Source organism: Balaenoptera borealis, assembly GCF_965194805.1.
Source record: "Balaenoptera borealis genome assembly, chromosome: 12".
NCBI classification, from domain to species: Eukaryota; Metazoa; Chordata; class Mammalia; order Artiodactyla; family Balaenopteridae; genus Balaenoptera; species Balaenoptera borealis.
Window position 1 is genome coordinate 51,110,507 of NC_138869.1, and position 20,322 is coordinate 51,130,828.

General features: G+C 41.2%; 1 protein-coding gene across 5 annotated transcripts in view; it reads left to right on the forward strand.

Moving 5' to 3' along the window:
* ABHD5 (abhydrolase domain containing 5, lysophosphatidic acid acyltransferase) overlaps positions 1 to 19,042 on the forward strand; it is a 49,710-nt gene extending 30,668 nt beyond the window's left edge. For 2 of the 5 annotated variants that reach the window (XM_082348559.1, XM_082348558.1), the window contains 5 exons: positions 718 to 1,090; positions 10,743 to 10,897; positions 13,665 to 13,776; positions 17,912 to 18,098; positions 18,689 to 19,042. In XM_082348559.1, the coding sequence (XP_082204685.1) occupies positions 718 to 1,090; positions 10,743 to 10,897; positions 13,665 to 13,776; positions 17,912 to 18,098; positions 18,689 to 18,778 (917 nt within the window). In that variant the 3' untranslated portion in view covers positions 18,779 to 19,042. Of the gene's footprint in view, positions 1 to 717; positions 1,091 to 10,739; positions 10,898 to 13,664; positions 13,777 to 14,934; positions 16,288 to 17,911; positions 18,099 to 18,688 lie in introns of those variants that run through there. The other 3 variants (XM_082348557.1, XM_082348556.1, XM_082348555.1) reach the window with 3 other exon arrangements.
* The last annotated feature ends 1,280 nt before the right edge of the window (positions 19,043 to 20,322 follow it).

A 20,322-nucleotide genomic window follows, 5' to 3' on the forward strand; every position in this document is an offset into this window, starting at 1 on the left:
TCAGCAGCCACTAAGTTCCACTCCAGTACCCTCAACTGATAGATACGGAAAGAAGTCCAAAGAGCTGACATGACTTGCCAGAAAACCTAGGCCACGGTTGCTTAAGACTTGTGTGAGATAGATCTTACCACCAAGATGTAAAATATGGTAATTAAGAAATACTTGCTTTGGGACTTCCCTGGTGGTGCAGTGGTTAAGAATCTGCCTGCCAGTGCAGGGGACATGGGTTTGAGTCCTGGTCCGGGAAGCTGCCACGTGCTGCAGAGCAACTAAGTATGTGCACCACAACTACTGAGCCTGCGCTCTAGAGCCCACAAGCCACAACTACTGAGCCTGCGTGCCACAACTACTGAAGCCCACTCACCTAGGGCCCGTGCTCTGCAGCAAGAGAAGCCACTGCAATGAGAAGCCTGTGCACCACAATGAAAAGTAGCCCCCGCTCACCGCAACTAGGGAAAGCCCGCGCTCAGCAACGAAGACCCAACACAGCCAAAAATAAATAAGTAAACAAACAAACAGATAAATAAAATTAAAGAAAAAAAGAATTGCTTCAATAAAGTGTGCACTTTTTTTTTTAGGGCTGATATAATAAAGGCTAAACTCATATAAATGAATACCAGATGGTTTCTAGATTATTAATTTCTGATTGCTCTGAGAATACTCCCCTTCTCAGAAGTAGTGACACTAAGCAGAATTTCTCTTTTATGTTTCCATTAGGTGTCCCCTGCACATACAAAAAAGGACCTGTTCGTATATCTAATGGAAATAAAATATGGACACTGAAGCTTTCTCATAATATTTCAAACAAGACTCCACTTGTCCTCCTCCATGGTTTTGGAGGAGGTCTCGGACTCTGGGCACTGAATTTTGGAGATCTTTGCACCAATAGACCTGTCTATGCTTTTGACCTGCTGGGCTTTGGACGAAGTAGCAGACCCAGATTTGACAATGATGCAGAAGAAGTAGAGAATCAGTTTGTGGAATCCATTGAAGAGTGGAGATGTGCATTAGGATTGGACAAAATGATTTTGCTTGGACACAACCTGGGTGGGTTCCTGGCTGCTGCTTACTCACTGAAGTACCCATCAAGGTAAGTGATGGTGACAAAAGAGAGGCACCCAAGCGCTGGTTTCCAGTTCCCCTCTTTGGTGGTTGTTGGTGTCTGAACCTTATAAGACAGATATTGTCTTAAAGGACCCTGTAGACTGAATAGCCACAACTGATGGCCAATTTAGTAGCAGAAATAATGTTGTCAGGTTTTCCTATTACATATGCTACACATTGGTAGGAGGCTTGTGAAAGGACTTTCTATTTGTTAGACTTAGAATGTACACAATTTAAGCCACGAGTAAAAACTGTTGTGTTGTTATTGTTTACAGTTATTATTATCATTAGACCTATGGATCCAGCAGGCTTTTCCTCACCTTTTCCATGTTTTAGTAAGCTGCAGTAGGAAACCAGAGGTTAGAAATTAGAAGACGTAGGTGCTAGTGCTATCTTTATGGCTTAGAGCAAATCACTTAATCTCTAAATTTTAGTTTCCTCATCTCTAAGCTACAGAAAATACACCTGCATAGAATATCTTTTAGCTTTTTTTTTATTGTTATACTGTGCCCTAACCTTTATTGCTATAGAATTTTTTTCTGAGTCATTGAATTAATGAGTGTTTACTTCAGAATCTTTGTAACATCTCTTCCTTTCTTATTTTCTTATGCTATTTCCTATTATTTATGTTGCTAATCTGGGGGGAGGTCACATTTGAGTGCTCAGAAAATAGAAGCAAAGCTTATTTTTGTTTTGTTCATCTTTTGGAAAGAAACGAAAAAGATCAGCGTTTTTGTGTTGCCACTGTATTTTTCCGTTGGACTAAGGGACTAATCCAGAATTGCGACTGACTTTGACATTGAGGTCTGTGAATGGGATGAGGGTCATTTTCAGAGCACATGGGTCAGGCTGCCCCACTGCATAACTCCAGGTGTGCTGTTGACACAGAATTTGACATGTGAGGCAGCAGCCCTGTGTACCTGAGGTTATCTTCCTCTGGAACGGCCAACTTTTTCTCTATAGATTCTTTGTCTAAACTTCAGCATTTACGCTTGATTTTTCTGGAGAGTTCATAGTCCTATGTGTGCTAGATGGTAAAATAGTCTTGTCACCTGGCAGACCTGTGCTTTCAAAAGAAATCCAGATTTTCTTCTTCTGGTTGGCTTTCAGGGATTACTGTCTTTTATTGAGTCCTCCTCTCAGTGATGAACAACTAGCTGTATTTGTAGAGAAAGAAAGAGAAGATTACTCTTCTGGTATAATGCAACAGGGCTATTTGTGGAGGGGTTGGGTTTCCTTTGTTTCGTACCAGGTGTTTATTTTGTCTGTCTTGTGGTATTTATTCCCTGGAGATGTGGCATGGAATTCAGTGAGCTAAGCTCTGGTCATGAAACCCTAGTCTTAGGATCCTGACCCTTCATGGCTAATCTACTGTTTAGGTCAGTTGGTGAGATTTTCATTTACAGTTGTGAAATGCTCTAAAGAAATAAGGGGCTTCAGTGATTCCGAAGGGAATGACCACTTTAAAACCACCTATAAAAGAGAATGGGGGCTTCCCTGGTGGCGCAGTGGTTGAGAATCTGCCTGCCAATGCAGGGGACACGGGTTCGAGCCCTGGTCTAGGAAGATCCCACATGCCGCGGAGCAACTAGGCCCGTGAGCCACAACTACTGAGCCTGCGCGTCTGGAGCCTGTGCTCCGCAACAAGAGAGGCTGTGATAGTGAAGAGGCCCGCGCACCGCGATGAAGAGTGGCCCCCGCTTGCCGCAACTGGAGAAAGCCCTCGCACAGAAACGAAGACCCAACACAGCCATAAATAAATAAATAAATATTTTTTTTTTTTTAAAAGAGAGAGAATGGCAACATACTTTGAATGACATTGGGGGGCTGAACAAGTATATGAAACAAAGCCAGTGATCCCTGCGTTGGACTGACTACATTTTAGAAATGATTTTTGAATATTTGTGCCTAATAACTAGAAATAAAACTAAAGTACTGTGTCAAGACCAAGAACCACTAAGTATTAGCAATACATAAATGACAGAATGCTTGAAATAGCATGTTTAAATTGGCTGATTGCTACCAAATATTGAGTGAAACTCTACAGAACATGTTGGATAGTCAAGCCTATATTTTTAACTGCATAAAAATTGAATTATTAAACACAAGTTAATTTCAAAATAACGAGGTTCTCTGGATTTTCAGATATCCCAAGTCATGAATGAAGTCCATACATAACACTTTGCTTGGCACATAGTGAGTGCCCAGTAATATTTCTTGAACAGATTAATCTGAGAAAGAGAATTGAAAACTAAATTCATGTTTACCATTTTATGTTCTTTTTTTCTGCTTTCTCTTTGCATTGTGCAGAAATGTATCAAGAGGTGGGAGTGGTCATGTTATACTTTTCCATTTTCTTTGTGGGAGAAAAGTAGGTTTCAGACATGTAAATGTAAACAAGGGAAGATTTCAGTTTTATGCCTTTTGACCAGTTATTTTGCATCTTAAGTTAGTATGTCTCATAAAACCAAGTTACAGTCGAAATAAAGTTGGGATCATTTTGTGTGTATGTGTGAGAAAAGATTAGTGAGAATGCTTTTTCTAACATATACATTATGTATATACATATTTTGTATGATTAGTAAGTATAGACCAGATGATACCGCAGTGTAGCACACAGTATAGGAAGGTGGCAGTTAACCTCTAGGGTTTTCCTTCCCCCTAGCTTTTTTCCTCTGTTGCTTTTCGGAATGGCTTTCCTTGGAACACTTCTCTTTTACCGGAGAAGAAAAAGATCAATGAATAAGAATGTCTCTGTTCTTATAGAGACATCATCTCCTTTGCTGCAGACGTCCTCACTGCTCCATAATGGTCCCCATTTGTGTTAGTTTCTTACCTTACAGAAACTTTTTTTGCTTGATCCTGACTAAGCAAATTCATCTAGATTTCCATAGGAGATCAGAAGTTATGGTTAATAGAACAGTTCAGCAGACTCACAGATCCAAACGTAGTTAAACACAATTGATTGCTACCAGTGTAAGTGTTCATAATTATAGCAAGCCTCATAGTGAGTGAGATTTAGCATTAGCTGTTTCTTCAAGTTGCACTCCTACTAAGCAGACGGGTGGTTGTCAGGGTTACCATCTGTGTGATCTTGAGAGGTTTTACCTGAGCCAGAAAAGCTGCTTGGCGGCACACACATATTTCCTCTGGTGCAGCGGAGTGGTCTGTTTTGTACTGTAAGTAACTATCTACTCTAAATGTCACTTATCCAACTTTAACTTGATCCCAGTACCTTTTTAAAAAACTTTTTTTAGAGCTGTTTTGAGAGGGAGGCACAGAGATTTCCCATGTAATCCTTGTTCCTACACATGCATAGCCTCCCCTACAAGGACCATTTTTATTATGCTGTCATGAGATTAAATCTTTGAGTTTCAGAAAGATTTTGGTGGGGTGGGGTGAGAGGAGGGGAAAAATGGTCTAATAGAGACCAAATGAGGTTCAGTTAATTTCCTTCACTCAAACTGTGCATCTTATCTCTCTTTTTTCTCAAGTGGACTTTGAGAATATGACTTTTTTCTTTGCCTCCTCAGGTATGACAGATATAATCTGTACTTTTTTTTCCTCCTAAGTAAAACCACAGCTCTTTAATTTCTATTGTTTCTATGCATGGAGGAAAAAAACACAAAGACAACACTTTTTTTACTTGTTGGGACTTATGTCCCAATCCATACCTATTTCTGCCCTTAATCTTTTATGGGCAGCCCCATTCTTTCATTCTTTGTTTATTTTTATAGGACAGTTTGAGGAGAAGCGTGAAAATGCCTAGTTTAATGTACTTGTTCAGGAAGGATTCTAATAATAGAAAACAAATAAAAACTAATTTTTTTCCAATTTTTGGTACATTAGGTCAACCTGTGTGCTTCATCTCTATGAGCAGCAGAGTGCCTCTGTCCATAAAAGTTGTTCTATAGCCTAACTTGTGGCAGTGATCCCATATTTTCCCCAGATTCTTGATATCGATTAAAAACTGAGTATTCAGCAATTGTGATACTTTATGTAAAAGTACCTGGATGAGTCCTCCATTGAAATAAGCAGGTTGGTTCTGTTTAAATAATGTTGAGTGACTTTGTGTGCTTGTAAGGCTTACAGTGCATTGGGGGAAAAGACACAGATAACCATATGAGTAGCATGACAGCTGTGAGAAATCTTGATGAATATCTGACCCAGTCTCAGGTCCATTATGGTACCCTAAAGAAGTATAATTTGAGCTGAGGCGGAGGTCTCAAAGGGATATAGCAGGAGAGCATTCTAGGTAGTAGGGACAAAAATTGCGAAGGCCCTGTTCTAGGGGGACATCTGGGCCATTCTGGAAAGGCTGTGTGGTTGGTGGGCAGAGAAGTTATGAACTGATTAATAGATACCTCTAAATGGAGGCACAAACCCCATGTTCTTTCCCCTAAAATGACCTTAGTTCATCTCCATTCTCTTACCTTGATGTGTGATAATTAGAGATGTTGTCTGTAATTTTACTTGTAGATTAATGTGCTGCATTAATTAAACAGGACCACTGTGTGAGGTGTCTTGGGCTGCCACTCTGTAAAATCTTCTTCATCAAGCAGTGTCTGATCACCTTAAGGGGGGAACAAAGGGAATAGAGGAAACCAGCAATAATAGCCAAAGATACCATCTCCTGTCTTTCATCTGTGTACTCAGTTTTTCCTTCTAATTTTCCTTTTCATTCTGGCCCCTGCTGTTCAGGATCCCATACAGAGACTATCTGTATTTTATAGGTATTTGTTATAAACTAAGGAAAAGGACACTATGAAAACTTTTATTAACTTAGAAAGTGTTTAGCAAAGAGATCCATTCCAAGTCACAACAGTATAGGTTACAACTGGTCTTCTCCACTAAAAGGTTTTTAGATCATCTTGCTTTTGACCTTGCCTGGCTCTATCTCCTTTCTCCAGACTATGTGGAGCTGGGCTGTGCATTTCTTATCAGCCCGTCTTGAGAAGAAAGACTGTTCTACTTGACTCGAAGTTGGAGGTATTTAAGTTTATTGTTCTGTGCCCCATCCTCCCCTCAGTGGCTTGGAACCAATGGGAACTATCTGGGGCTAACTTCTTTTTGAGAATGCCGCATTTGTGCACTGACTTGAGTTCTTTCTGGTCCTTTTCCTTGTTCCTTAGTAGGTCCTGTAAACTCCTTTGTACATTTTGGTTCTGGGTCTGGTCATTCCTGTTGTTGTATTATTTCTGGCTGGTTGCTGACTTCAAGTCTTGTGAAAGTCAAGTTTCCATAGACTTGTTAGCATTTAGACTCAGCTGTCCCAGCATGTTGGAGCAGGTGTTACCTACTTCTTTGCCCTGTAGGCTGTAATCTGCTCACCATCTTCAAACTCAAGACCTACTGTAATGACTAACCTGGAGAAGAATGCTTCATTATGTTCCTAAACTGATGAGCTCTTCTCGTGTTCCTGCTTTGCTGGTTCTTTGTTTTTCCTGTAGTTTGCATTAGCCTCTGATTCTTTTTTTTTCCTCTCTTTCTTTTCTTTAGGGGAGGGGGGCACTGCGTTGGGTCTTCATTGCTGAGCGCGAGCTTTCTCTAGTTGTGGTGAGTGGGGGCTACTCTTCGTTGTGGTGTGCAGGCTTCTCATTGCAGTGGCTTCTCTTGTGGAGCACGGGCTCTAGGCATGTGGGCTTCAGTAGTTGTGGTATGAAGGCTCAGTAGTTGGGGCTCGTGGGCTCTAGAGCGCAGACTCAGTAGTTGTGGTGCACAGTCTCAGTTGCTCCATGGCATGTGGAATCTTCCCGGACCAGGGCTTGAACCCGTGTCCCCCGCATTGGCAGGCGGATTCTTTTTTTTTTGGCAGGCGGATTCTTTTTTTTTTAAGTCCCCATAAATTCCTTTGAGATATACCTCTTTTTTTTCCTAAATAAATTTATTTATTTATTTTTGGCTGTGTTGGGTCTTCGTTTCTGTGTGAGGGCTTTCTCTAGTTGCGGCAAGCGGGGGCCACTCTTCATTGCGGTGTGCGGGCCTCTCGCTATCGCGGCCTCTCTTGTTGCAGAGCACAGGCTTCAGACGCGCAGGCTCAGTAGTTGTGGCTCACGGGCCCAGTTGCTCCGCAGCATGTGGGATCTTCCCAGACCAGGGCTCGAACCCGTGTCCCCTGCATTGGCAGGCAGACTCTCAACCACTGCGCCACCAGGGAAGCCCGGCAGGCAGATTCTTGTTTTTGTTTTTTAAAGGAATTCCTTTATTTTTATTATTTATTTATTTATTTATTTATTTTTAGCTGTGTTGGGTCTTCATTTCCGTGCAAGGGCTTTCTCTGGTTGCGGCAAGTGGGGGCCACTCGTCATCACGGTGCGCGGGCCTCTCACTATTGTGGCCTCTCTTGTTGCGGAGCACAGGCTCCAGACGCGCAGGCTCAGTAATTGTGGCTCACGGGCCCAGTTGCTCCGCGGCACGTCGGATCTTCCCAGACCAGGGCTCGAACCCGCGTCCCCTGCATCGGCAGGCAGACTCTCAACCACTGCGCCACCAGGGAAGCCCCCGGCAGGTGGATTCTTAACCACTGTGCCACCAGGGAAGTCCCTAGCCTCTGATTCTTGATAAACATGTCTGATAGGATTACTCTCATGCTGTCTGGCTAGACCCGTTCCTGAAGCCTAGATGTGAACAATCCCATCAGGCTATCCTCTATGGGATATTAGAGGGTGGAGTCTGGATTAGTATATGAGTTTGGATATACATTAAAACTAAATAACGCCTAGCAAATGAGGAGATAATCTTCTTACTAGAGAAGCAGGTGAGAAGATAGCCTGGGAACTTGGTCTGGTGCAGGGTTATAAGGAGTGTGAGCCAAAGCCTGTGATAAAGCTTTTCTGAAGAATAAAAAAAGTTAAATTACTCGCTCCTTACATGGTCCCAGCTACTGTCTTCCCATGCTTCTGGAATGAATTGTTCTCTAGTAATCTTCCTGTATTTGCTACTATAACTAGCTGGCATTTACTGGGTATTTGTTATTTGATAGCCACCAGCCTAAGTGCTTTGCATGGTCTATCTCATTTAAAATCCTTACAACCAAAAATAAGCGACAGTTATTTTCTGAGGTTTTTTACAAGTGGAGGCAGATGATATATAACTACAGTTTAGACGTTGTTGCAGAGCTTTTAAAAAATTGTTTTCCAACTTTTTTGACTGCAACCCTCAGTAAGGATTATATGTGTGTGTCTGAAACAAAAGTTTTGTTATATGATACATTTTTCTATTCCAAATTATACAATTTTATTGAAAAACAGACTGGCTCTGACTCTGTAAGTGGATTTTACTACCCACTAATGAGTAATGACCTGCAAGATTAATATGAGAAATAACAGTGATGTTCTAATGTCATCCAGGGGACCAGAAAAATTCAGACTGGACTAACTCCTATGCTTACTCTGATTATACTTTATAAAATTTGTACATCATTATAGACAAGGATCAAAAGGAAACTGGAAAAGCACAATATTCCAAATGTTTACTGAGCATCTACCATGTGCTAGGCTGAAGGCATAGGATCAAACAACTGTTGGGGCAATTTGCTCCGTTTCAAAAAAAAAAAAAAAAAAAGGTTATCTGCTCCTGTATATATACTCTGTGTAACTTGCTAAAATCTCGTAGATCCATACTAAACAAGGCAAGCCAAAACTAAGGCAAAAACAATACCATCAGTTAACTAGAGATAGGTGAGACTTTCCTCCCTCAAGTTTCCTTTGTCCTGCCCCTTCTTGGGTTAGCAGGTCAGTAAGAGCCCAGAGCAGACTGGGCAAGATCCCATAACAAATTTGTAACAAAATTTAATCATCTTTTCCTATAGAGTATGTTTTAATAAAGAGTTCGTTTTTCTCTTTAGGTAAGTCAGTAGTGAATAATACCTGCTATTTCCCCGAAATGAATCTTTGCTGCTTTCAACTAGGTGGCTGTTTCATTAATTCCACTCATACCTCTGGCATGTGTCCCCCTCCCCGACCCTCAGATCTCACTGTGGGCTGTCATAGGAATTTAGGAGGCAGTCAGAATATCAGAGATAACTTTTTTAAAAAAAAATTCATTTTCACCTCCATTTCCATACACTATTAGAAAATAGTCTCATAAAACTTTTAAGCAGTGATGTCGCTCTAAGTATATGGAAATCTCACATTTGACATATATTCACACAGATTCATAGTTACATTCTACAAATCTTCTGGATGCTATGAAATTTAGAGTATAGTGTTAGGACTGGCCTAGAGTTGATAAGAGTTAAGCTCTACCTTTACTAATACGTTTATCTTATGTTGCTTGGCCTGTTCTTAGGGAAGAGAGCCTTCTGCCCAATGGCTTGTTGGCATCTATTAGTACACTGGGGTTGGGAAATAAGGATCACAGCCCTAGTTCTGCATTGACTAGCTTTAGGTTCTGGAGTGAGTCACATAGTACATCTCAGTTTTCTTCTCATCTGATGAGATGAAATATTGGGCTGAGTATTCTCCAAGGGTCCTTGGAGCTCTGTGCTCTGGGTCTGTGCTCTGAAGCTTTCTGTTTGAGAAAATGCAGTCAGAGCAAAGGATTCATTACTAACTCATCCTTATCTGTACTGACAAAAATAAGAAAACTTCTTATATTGGGAAAATAATAGCTGTCTGTTCCCATGTTCTGGTTTTTTTACCTTTCTATTTCAATTATGACTTAGGAAAGGGACTTTAGAATCAGTGTCGGTTCTCCCTTGGGAGATTTTTGCTGCCATTTGTTGACTGTTTTGGCTACAGTTGAATATCGTTTTGTGTCAGGACATTTATGTTTTGTTGAAGATCTTTATGATGTGTTATACCGTGATACAATCACAAGGACATGGTTCTGGTTTTCCCTCATCAGAAAGATGCTTCCTAAGATGGAAAAATTAGAACTATTAGTGACATGAAACAATTTTTATATGAGTTTGGAATGAAGATTTTCTGTCTCTTTGAAGTAAAGAAGAAAATTAGGAAAGGATTAGGAACAGAATCTAATGCCAGTATGATGTTATGCATAGGGTAACTGTGTTCCTGTTCACCAAACTGAAATCCCAAACTAGGGGTATAATTTCAGCCCATATTGTTACATTATCTTCGTGTTTGTCAAACGTTTATTCAAAGTCCTTTTGAATCCACCTAAAGTGCTAATGCCTCATAAATGTTTAGAATGATTTGGTTCATAGGAGATAACTATTGTTGGTGTCCGAAGCTATTTTATGAGTGTAATATTAATCTCCAGTCATTTCTGCAGTGTCAGCCATGAGATACATGGAACCATTGGATTTTTCTGAATGGTCAGTGATCTGTATCATCTGCCAGAGTGTAGCTTAAACAACAACAGATGCTGTCTTTTCTTGTTTCTCAAGAATAACTGCAGTTATCATACCCCCTTTCACACATCCGTTACTATCCACATTTAGATAGATTAAAAATGAAGCTCTCTTTCTACCATAACAACTCTCAAATCCTACCACATCTCATCAATTTATGCGTAATAAGAGCATGATGTAACCTGTTCAGTCATTAGTTTTTTCTTTAATGCAAGGTTTTTGAAGGAAGTTCATTCTATTTTTACTTTATGAATCATGTAAGTTCTTTATATTCCTAGGGTGAATTTGCCAAATGATCTGAAGTCTCTTCTTTCCCCAGCAGGGTTAGTCATCTCATTTTAGTGGAGCCTTGGGGTTTTCCTGAGCGACCAGACATTGCTGATGAAGAGAGACCAATTCCAATTTGGATCAGAGCCTTGGGAGCGGCATTGACTCCCTTTAACCCTTTAGCCAGCCTCAGGCTTGCAGGACCCTTTGGTGAGTGCTTGCTTGTATCTGTATCCTAGGAAAGCAAAATGTTTATACATAGCAATAGAGGAGTATTTGCTGATCACCATTGTTAGTTAAAATCTTAAAAACAAACAAAAATACTTTTTCTCCTCCTTCTCTAAAAAGTACCAGTCCATGCATAAAGGTGAATGAAACCAGGCTCCTCTCCTTAAAAAGGAGTCTTTAGGACTTCCCTGGTGGTGCAGTGGTTAAGAATCTGCCTGCCAATGCAGGGGACACGGGTTCGAGCCCTGGTCTGGGAAGATCCCACATGCTGCAGAGCAACTAGGCCCGTGAGCCACAACTACTGAGCCTGCGCGTCTGGAGCCTGTGCTCCGCAACAAGAGAGGCTGCGATAGTGAAGAGGCCCGCGCACCGCGATGAAGAGTGGCCCCCGCTTGCCGCAACTAGAGAAAGCCCTCACACAGAAACGAAGACCCAACACAGCCAAAACTAAATATAAAAATAAATAAATAAATAAATAAATAAGACCCAGCACAACCAAATAAATAAATAAATATTAAACAAAATTTTTAAAAAATAAATAAAATAAATTTATTTTTTTTAAAAAGGGTCTTTATATTGTAAACATTACAGATAATTAGCAAGCAGAGGAGGTGGGAAATGCTAAGGATGAGGTTAGGTGACCTTGAACATTCTGAAAAAAGCCAAGCAAGCAGTGTCTTGGGGAAGTTTACCTGCTAGCCCCAGGCGTGGGAGTTTACCTGCTAGCCCCAGTGACCTGTTGAGGAGCCTTTGGCCAGTTAGTGATGTCCAGCTGGCAGGTCACAAAGCCTGACCTGACTGACAACCGTAGGATAACAGGTACCATCACTCAGATTCCTTTCTTGCCCTGTAATGTCAGAGTGTTAAGAAGATGAAGTCATCCTTTCCCACAAAGATCTGGGGGACTCCTGATTTGTGTTTCCGGTCATATTTTGAGTTTAGTCTCTGATTTAAGTTATTTGACCCTCAGCTCTTCTGCCTCAGCCTCACAGCCAAGGGAATTTCCTTCCCTTGTTGTCACAGATGGTGATGGTCTGGGCCTCTGCCTTTCTCCCTTACAGCTTATGTCAGTTGAGAGGGCTTTTGGCCGAAAGTGACTGAAGACCTCAGCGGTTTAAACCAGAAGGCCTTTTATTATTTCCTTAACAAGCAATCTGGAAGCAGGTGGTTTTAGCATTTGTTCCCAAAGCTAGCTCCTTGATGTTAGGGTTTGGGTCCGTGTATGTGCTTCTCTTGACCTTTTACCTCACAGTTGTTCAGTGGTTGCTAGGACAGGAAGCATCATCTCACAAGCTCTCCGAACAAGAAGAAAGGAAAGCATGATGCTCTTTGTCAGGGAAGGGGGTCTTCCCTGGGGGCCCCAGCAGACTTCTCCTTATGTCTCTGCCCACCCCTAGTTCTTCCATCAGCAAAGAAGAAATTTCTATGACTGATCAATCATCATTTGTTCCCAGGGGCTGGAGTGAGGGGCCTGCTTTCCTGGGCATGTTGCTGCCTAAATGATACGCAGAAGTCAGGTTCTCTTAGCAAGAAAAGAATAGAGGTGTGGCGGGGGGGGTGAGGGAGTGGCAATACCTGCTGCATAGGTGACTGTAGATTCTGCTGCCCCTGTCCAGGCCTGGCCCCCCCGCCTTGCCTGAGTGCCATCCCTTTGGGAGAGCAGCGGGACTGCAGCAATGACAAGAGGGCACAGGGACTGAACTGGTGACCACGCTACATGCCCTCAGTACTTGTGTAGGTAGCCTCTTTTCACCGCCCCCCCCCCCCCCGAGTAGAGCCACGCCTTCTTAGGTGCCTGGTCCTCCTTTGATGAGCTGCTTAAGAGCTTTATAGTCCTGGCATGTAAGTGGATTTTGCTTGATCACAGTTACACAGGTAGCAATTATGGGAAAAGTAAAGCATAAAAGGAAACGAGGAGATGATGATGGGGGAGGGAGGATGCCTAGGAGGGGCCCTTTAAAGCCATGTCCTCTGCTTCCCATTGCTGTTTGCACGTGGTGGTGAGGGTGATGCAGAATGTCCACTGCATCATGAGAATTCTTGGTGGAGCTGTGTCATTCCTTCAGCGATGGGAAGGCAGGGCCAGTGAAGAAGTAAGATCTTGCTGGAGTATTGGGCAGTGACAGCAGAGAGGGAAACCGGCCAGTCCCTGGGTCCCCAAAGGGAATACAGTAACCAGACAAACGTTCCTGCTCCTCATCCTCTTTCCTTTGGGGGTCTTGGCCCTGACTCTCACCTCAGGGGTGGGACCGTGGGAGCCACCGTGGATGGCCTTAGCGGGGAGTTCTGCTAGTGTCCCAAGCAGAAACTCTGAATTAATTTTCCCAAGAAATATTTATATACCAGTTCACTTCATGTAGGTGCTAATGTGTTGTAATTGTGGAAGAAATACAAATTATGAAGTTAATTTTATGTATGAGCTGTCCTATTCACCTCCCTTGTTTAATAGAATTTATTTTCCTACAAAAACAAATCTTAGGCAACTGTTTCTGAGCTCCTAAAGCATATTAGTAAGTCAACATATGACAGACTTTTATTCTTATTTTAATCTTTCCTTAGGGAACTTGAGGAGAGCAGTTTCTAGGATCTGTGCTTTTTTCCCCTTAAAATACATATTTGAATACATGTGTAATGTAGCATGTAGTGCTCATTATAGAAGCAAACACTAAACTCTTCTATATTTGTATATAAATTAAATCATAATTTAAAACATACATATAATTTGAAATGTTTGTTTTCTATTAAATAGGTTTAAGTCTAGTACAGCGTTTAAGGCCTGATTTCAAACGGAAGTATTCTTCAATGTTTGCAGATGATACTGTGACAGAATACATTTACCACTGTAATGTCCAGACTCCGAGGTAAGGTTTATCTAAATTTACTGTGTTTGTGTTTTAGACTTTTATTTTTTGAAAATATGAATAGTCCAGGAGACTTTCATCAGTATGTAAATGACTAAATTTAAAAGGACAAGTAGTTAAATGACTAACACTTCTTTTTATTTATTTATTTATTTATTTATTTATTTATTTATTTATTTTTGGCTGTGTTGGGTCTTCGTTTCTGTGCGAGGGCTTTCTCTCTAGTTGCTAACACTTCTTAATTTACTCATCTATTCATGGAGCACCTACTATGTAAAACATTGTACTGGATTCTGATGAGAGATTAAAAAGCCAGACATACTTTCTTCCCCTAAGGTGCCTGTGGATAGTTGAGGGAAGTCTTGGTCTTGGGCATCTCGTTAAGGTGGTCAGAGTTGAGAGAGAAAGAAGAATTTCAAATAAAGCAACATTCCCAAATGAGTATGAATGTTCTACAAAAACGGAGTTCTGGGTTAAACAAGAATGGTTTTCTGTACCATGGATCTTCTTAGAACCGTTTTTTAAGCCAAAGGTTTTTTTTGTTGTTGTTGTTTGTTTGTTTTTTATTTTCAGCTGCATTGGGTCTTCATTGCTGCATGCAGGCTTTCTCTAGTTGTGAGCAGGGGCTACTCCTCGTTGTGGTGCGTGGGCCTCTCATTGCGGCAGCCTCTCTTGTTGTGGAGCACGGGCTCTAGGCTCGTGGGCTTCAGTAGCTGTAGCTTGTGGGCTCTAGAGCACAGGCTCAGTAGTTGTGGCACACGGGCTTAGTTGCTCTGCGGCATGTGGGATTTTCCCGGACCAGGGCTCGAACCCGTGTCCCCTGCTTTGGCAGGCGGATTCTTAACCACTGCACCACCAGGGAAGCCCAAGAGGAAGGGTTTTGAATCTCCCAGGTGCGTGGGAGATACTAGGCAGCATTTTCAAGTTCATTTGCTGATTGCGCCCTTCTTTTACTCAGCACTTTTTCAAGTCTGTGTGTTAGCAGGAGAAACACTGCTGCAGCGGTGAGGAGTAAGTGAGGGGCAAGGAGAAGGGGAGTCTGCATGAATTTTGGCAGTGATTATGAGAGAGAGCATAGTCGTTAGAGGGAGCAAGAGGGCCAAGCAAAGGTATTTCTTTTTCTTTTTTTTTAAATGACTTGTGGATGTTGTGTACAAGGCACCGGTGGAGAAAACAGAGCCTGAAAGTCTTGACGAGCTGGGAGGAGCCTGGAAGACAGAGCCTACAGTCATTAGGGAGAGGATCAAGAATGGAGCATGACGATGAGAGCTCCAGTTCTTGTGCTGCGTTCTGTACCAGAATTATTGGAGGAGTTTGTCAAAAATGTGGTGCCTCAGCAAAGGAAACCATAAACAAGATGAAAAGACAACCCTCAGAATGGGAGAAAATATTTGCAAACGAAGCAACTGACAAAGGATTAATCTCCAAAATATACAAGCAGCTCATGCAGCTCAATATCAAAAAAACAAACAACCCAATCCAAAAATGGGCAGATGACCTAAATAGACATTTGTCCAAAGAAGATATACAGATTGCCAACAAACACATGAAAGGATGCTCAACATCACTAATCATTAGAGAAAAGCAAATCAAAACTACAATGAGGTATCACCTCACACCAGTCAGAATGGCCATCATCAAAAAATCTACAAACAATAAATGCTGGAGAGGGTGTGGAGAAAAGGGAACCCTCTTGCACTGTTGGTGGGAATGTAAATTGATACAGCCACTATGGAGAACAGTATGGAGGTTCCTTAAAAAACTAAAAATAGAACTACCATATGACCCAGCAATCCCACTACTGGGCATATACCCTGAGAAAACCATAATTCAAAAAGAGTCATGTACCACAATGTTCACTGCAGCACTATTTACAATAGCCAGGACATGGAAGCAACCTAAGTATCCACTGACAGATGAATGGGTAAAAAAGATGTGGCACATACATACAGTGGAATATTACTCAGCCATAAAAAGAAACGAAATTGAGTTATTTGTAGTGAGGTGGATGGACCTAGAGTCTGTCATACAGAGTGAAGTAAGTCAGAAAGATAAAAACAAATACCGTATGCTAACACATATATATGGAATCTAAAAAAAATGGTTCTGATGAACCTAGGGGCAGGACAGGAATAAAGACACAGACGTAGAGAGTGGACTTGAGGACATGGGGAGGGGGAGGGGTAAGCTGGGACGAAGTGAGAGAGTAGCATTGACTTATATACACTACCAAATGTAAAATAGATAGCTAGTGGGAAGCAGCTGCATAGCGCAGGGAGATCAGCTCGGTGCTTTGTGACCACCTAGAGGGGTGGGATAGGGAGGGTGGGAGGGAGACACAAGAAGGAGGGGATATGGGGATATATATACGCATATAGCTGATACACTTTGTTGTACAGCAGAAATTAACACAACATTGTAAAGCAATTATACTCCAATAAAGATGTAAAATAATAATAATAATAATTGTAATGAAGACCATTGAATATTAAAAAAAAAGTGGTACCTGAACTCTGTCTCTAAGACTCTAATTCAGCAGTTCTGGGCTGCATCTTTAACAAATGCTTCAGATGATTCTAGCCATAGACCATGCTTTAAAATATAAAAGTGGTACCTCATCCTTTCTAAGACTGAAACTTGGGTGAAAGGCTGAGAGGTGAGATGCAGAGACAGCCTCCTTCACTTTTTTTGTGTGTGTGGCTCTCTCCCTTCTGTCAGAGAATATGTACACTGACTTTATTAAAAAGATTGAGGCCATGAGAGCACTTGAGGTATAGCTGTAGCCTCAGTCTTTTTAATAAAGTAGGTTAGAGGTTCTCTGCCAAAGGTGAGGGAGGCTGGAGAGGTTTGGGGGTCCCCCAAGGGTTTGATGTTTTGTGACTCACCAGGCAGTTGGGTCTGGTGGATTAGGTCTACACACTTCATTGACTTGTTTCAACAGTTTTTAGTGGCCTGTTCCAGGGACATCATCTGTTTTCCTGCATGGTCTTAGTGGTTTGTTCTTTACCTACTCACATTTCGTGATTACATGTGCCTGTGTAATCCTAGTTTGTTGCCTTTCTTGTGGTGGAACTTGAATTCATAAACGGCCGTTCAGAAGCACACCTAGTACAAGGAAAGAAGAAAAATGATGGCAGAATGTATATGTCCTAGGAGTTTGCCAAATGTTCTGTATTTTATGTGACGGTCAGTCAGCTGTGGCCATGAGAGAAGACATAGGAGAGGCTCAAGAAAACAAAGTTTAGTTTACTCACAGGTCCTAGAGAGGGGGTCACTGAATGCTGTGAAGGGTCCCAGGGGACGCACCAGATTTTGGTCAGGTGGCAGAAGACAGGAGTGAAGGGAAGTCCAGGCGGGAGCCTTTACTGGGTTCTGCAGGAGAGGCAAGGCAGCACAGGGTGGGCAGTGTAGGATTTGCTAGTTGAATAATTTCAGTGCGCACTAAGATAGAGGGGCGGTTTCTAGTTGTCTGGCACCTGGCCCTGGGATGATTAAGGCAGAGGAACATTGCCTCCGGGGATGTGCAAGCCAGACACAAGAGGTGCAGCTCTGGATTGGTTAGTTTGCGTATAAAGGCAGTCCCAGTTGAGTCCTTTGCTGTCTCTACGAATTGGCTAGCTCCAGGAGGCTGTCTCTCCCCGGTCGGAAAGGTTTTTAAAGATGGCAAACATCATAACAGGCAGAAAATTTTAAATATAAACAATACACAAAGAATACTTAAGCTGAACTTGTTCTTATCTTGGTATTGGTTTTGCCATTGTAGGTAAAATGCTGGTGCCATGAACATGTAGAAAAGCTGCCTTGTAAATAAGTTAGAGTGAAAAAACATATTTCAGTTATCCCCACAGGAAATTTGATGATTTTATGATAGGGACTTAGGGTTGCATGTTTTGATTTGGAAGATGATCATTTTTTTTTAGAGTTTTTTTAGAGTTTAAAGCATCCTTGTTTATCTAACAAAAGCATATATCTTCTGTGGGGTTTGTTCCTTACATTTCCTAGTAAATTATTTTCTATGTAAGCTGCGGTTACATAGAAAAGGAGGAGAAGCTAAATATGAGTGTGTTTTGATAGAGGTGGGAGTGTGATACATACTTATCCCCCAGAATCATACGTATGATTTTCTCCCTTTAAGTGGTGAGACTGCGTTCAGAAATATGACTGTCCCTTATGGATGGGCAAAAAGACCAATGCTGCAGCGAATTGGTAAAATGCACCCTGACATTCCAGTTTCGGTGATCTATGGTGCGCGTTCCTGCATAGATGGCAATTCTGGCACCAGCATCCAGTCATTACGACCACATTCATATGTGAAGACGATAGTAAGTGTGTGGTTTATTTTTGGTTTATAGCTGTAGGTGAAGTCTGTTCTATTATCTTTGCTTTCAGTGAGATTTCAGGTCATCCCTGTGCTTTCACATCTAAGCAATACCTGCAGCCTTGGTCAGAGACCTGCTGTCACTTGTGATGGGGGCAGGGTTTGACCCATACAAATCTTCATGTCCAGACAGCGAATCCCCATTCTTAGGCCCTTGTCTGTCCTAGAGCCACAGCATCTCCGCAGTGGGAGAGACTGAAAGAGGGACAGACAGGTCCAATAGCACTGCGACCACCTCCCAAGGCAGCACATTCTTACTTTGTTCAGTGTTTCTGTTGGCCCTATTGTTAGAGGTCAATTTAGAATGTTATTTTTGCATATTAAAATTTTAGTAAGGTTCACTGGATTTTCTCTTTATTCTCAGATCCTTTATTTAATAAAGCATATAATAGTTACTACAGATCAGTATTGCTTTTTCTTTTATGTTTTATATCTAGCTGTTCTCACTTTCATTGCTGAGTGTCTTTGTGTGTGTCATTGTATTTTATTAGATGCTTTTACTCCCTGACCATCTGACTGCTTTTCCTTTCCTAGGCCATTCTCGGAGCAGGGCATTATGTGTATGCAGATCAACCAGAAGACTTTAACCAGAAAGTGAAGGAGATCTGTGACACTGTGGACTGAGCACACTGCAGATGATGTGGGAAATGCACATGGCTAATACAGTTCCTCAGCAATAATTTGCAGGCTGCGACGCAGAGTAAGGAATCTCACATGAGAACCAGGCAGTCTTCTTGACTGTACTTTCCCCATGTTTTCTTGATGAAGCTGCTAGCACATTTAAACCAGTTAGTGCCTTCTAGAAGAATGACTTTCCTTTCTCCAAAATCAAAATATACAGGAGTCTCCAAATCTAGTGGCTTTAATAAAAGGTTATTTGTCCCTCTGCTGTACTGAAATATTGTAATTTTTCAACTGAAATTTTTATTTCTAACTTTGCTATATCAAGTATTTTTTATATTGCAGTCTGTATTGCCAATTTTAAAAAGTGATTTCTGGGTTTATTATTTTATATAATGTAAAGGTGCACCTTATTTTCCTTGCTTATATATACTATGTCTAATAACTGATAGAGTTAAACAAAATTTGGTGTGTTTTTATGTAAAAATTTGTCACTTTCTTAGAATGCTTCACTTCGTTTTTGAAATGGAGTGTTGAGACAGGGTTTTGGTTAAAAAGATGGGAGTTGATTTCTAGCATTGATTTTTCTGATTTTCCTCTGTTCTCTATTTAAGGCTGCAAAGCCATGTTCACCGTTTTAAATGTGATCCATCCTTAAGTATTTCAAGTACTGAAAAACCTTAACTAAAAGTCTATCCTATTTTCCCCCATTAATACTGTTATGCTTTTCTTTGAACCAGCATGCAGCAGAAGGAACAGATTTCCTCACTGAGGGGTCACTAAGACTGTTACCTTCCAGTAAGCCAAATCATATGTTTTCATCTAACTCTTGTAGACGGGTGCTAAAACTGGATTACATTTTTACCACTAAAATATAAAAATCGGTGGTGCTATTATATCTCATGGCACCAGAAGTCAGCTAGTACTTGGGGGGTTTTTTGTTTTGTTTTTTTAAGAGTTTTGTGTTGATTAAATAACTTACATACTTGAAGTTATATTACAAAAATTCTGTAAGGTTGATTGAACTATTTGACAGTAACCACCATCAAGTGTAGCACTTTCTTGCTGTTTTTAATACAAGGAAAGCTTCTCTGAAACTGTGAAAAAGCTCCATGTGGTAACTGGCTACTACTGAGAAGACCCTCTGCAAAAGGAAGTTGAATAGGATGGTCACCAGCAAGTCATCTTTGCCTTATGTTTTGCTTAATGTTGCTTGTCTAGGAGAAAGGTGGTTATGTAAATAAAAACAGTGAACTAGAGCAAATAATGACTTCATAGTTTTGTTGTTGCATTTAAAAAATGATTAATTAGGAAATCTTTAGTTGTTAGGAAATGTAAGGTTGTATCACTGTTGATTAACTGTGAGGAAGAGGAATGTTCTGTTTTCAACATCTTCCCTGCCCTAAAAATAGGCACATTTCACTGAAGCACGACAAGTAGCTTCCCAGTGAGCAATTTGTCTCAGTTGTGGGATGGACTAGGTTAGTGCAGAAGGTAACAGGAGAGCCAAGTCAGATTTCTCTACCTTGAGAATAAAAGTAGTCTTT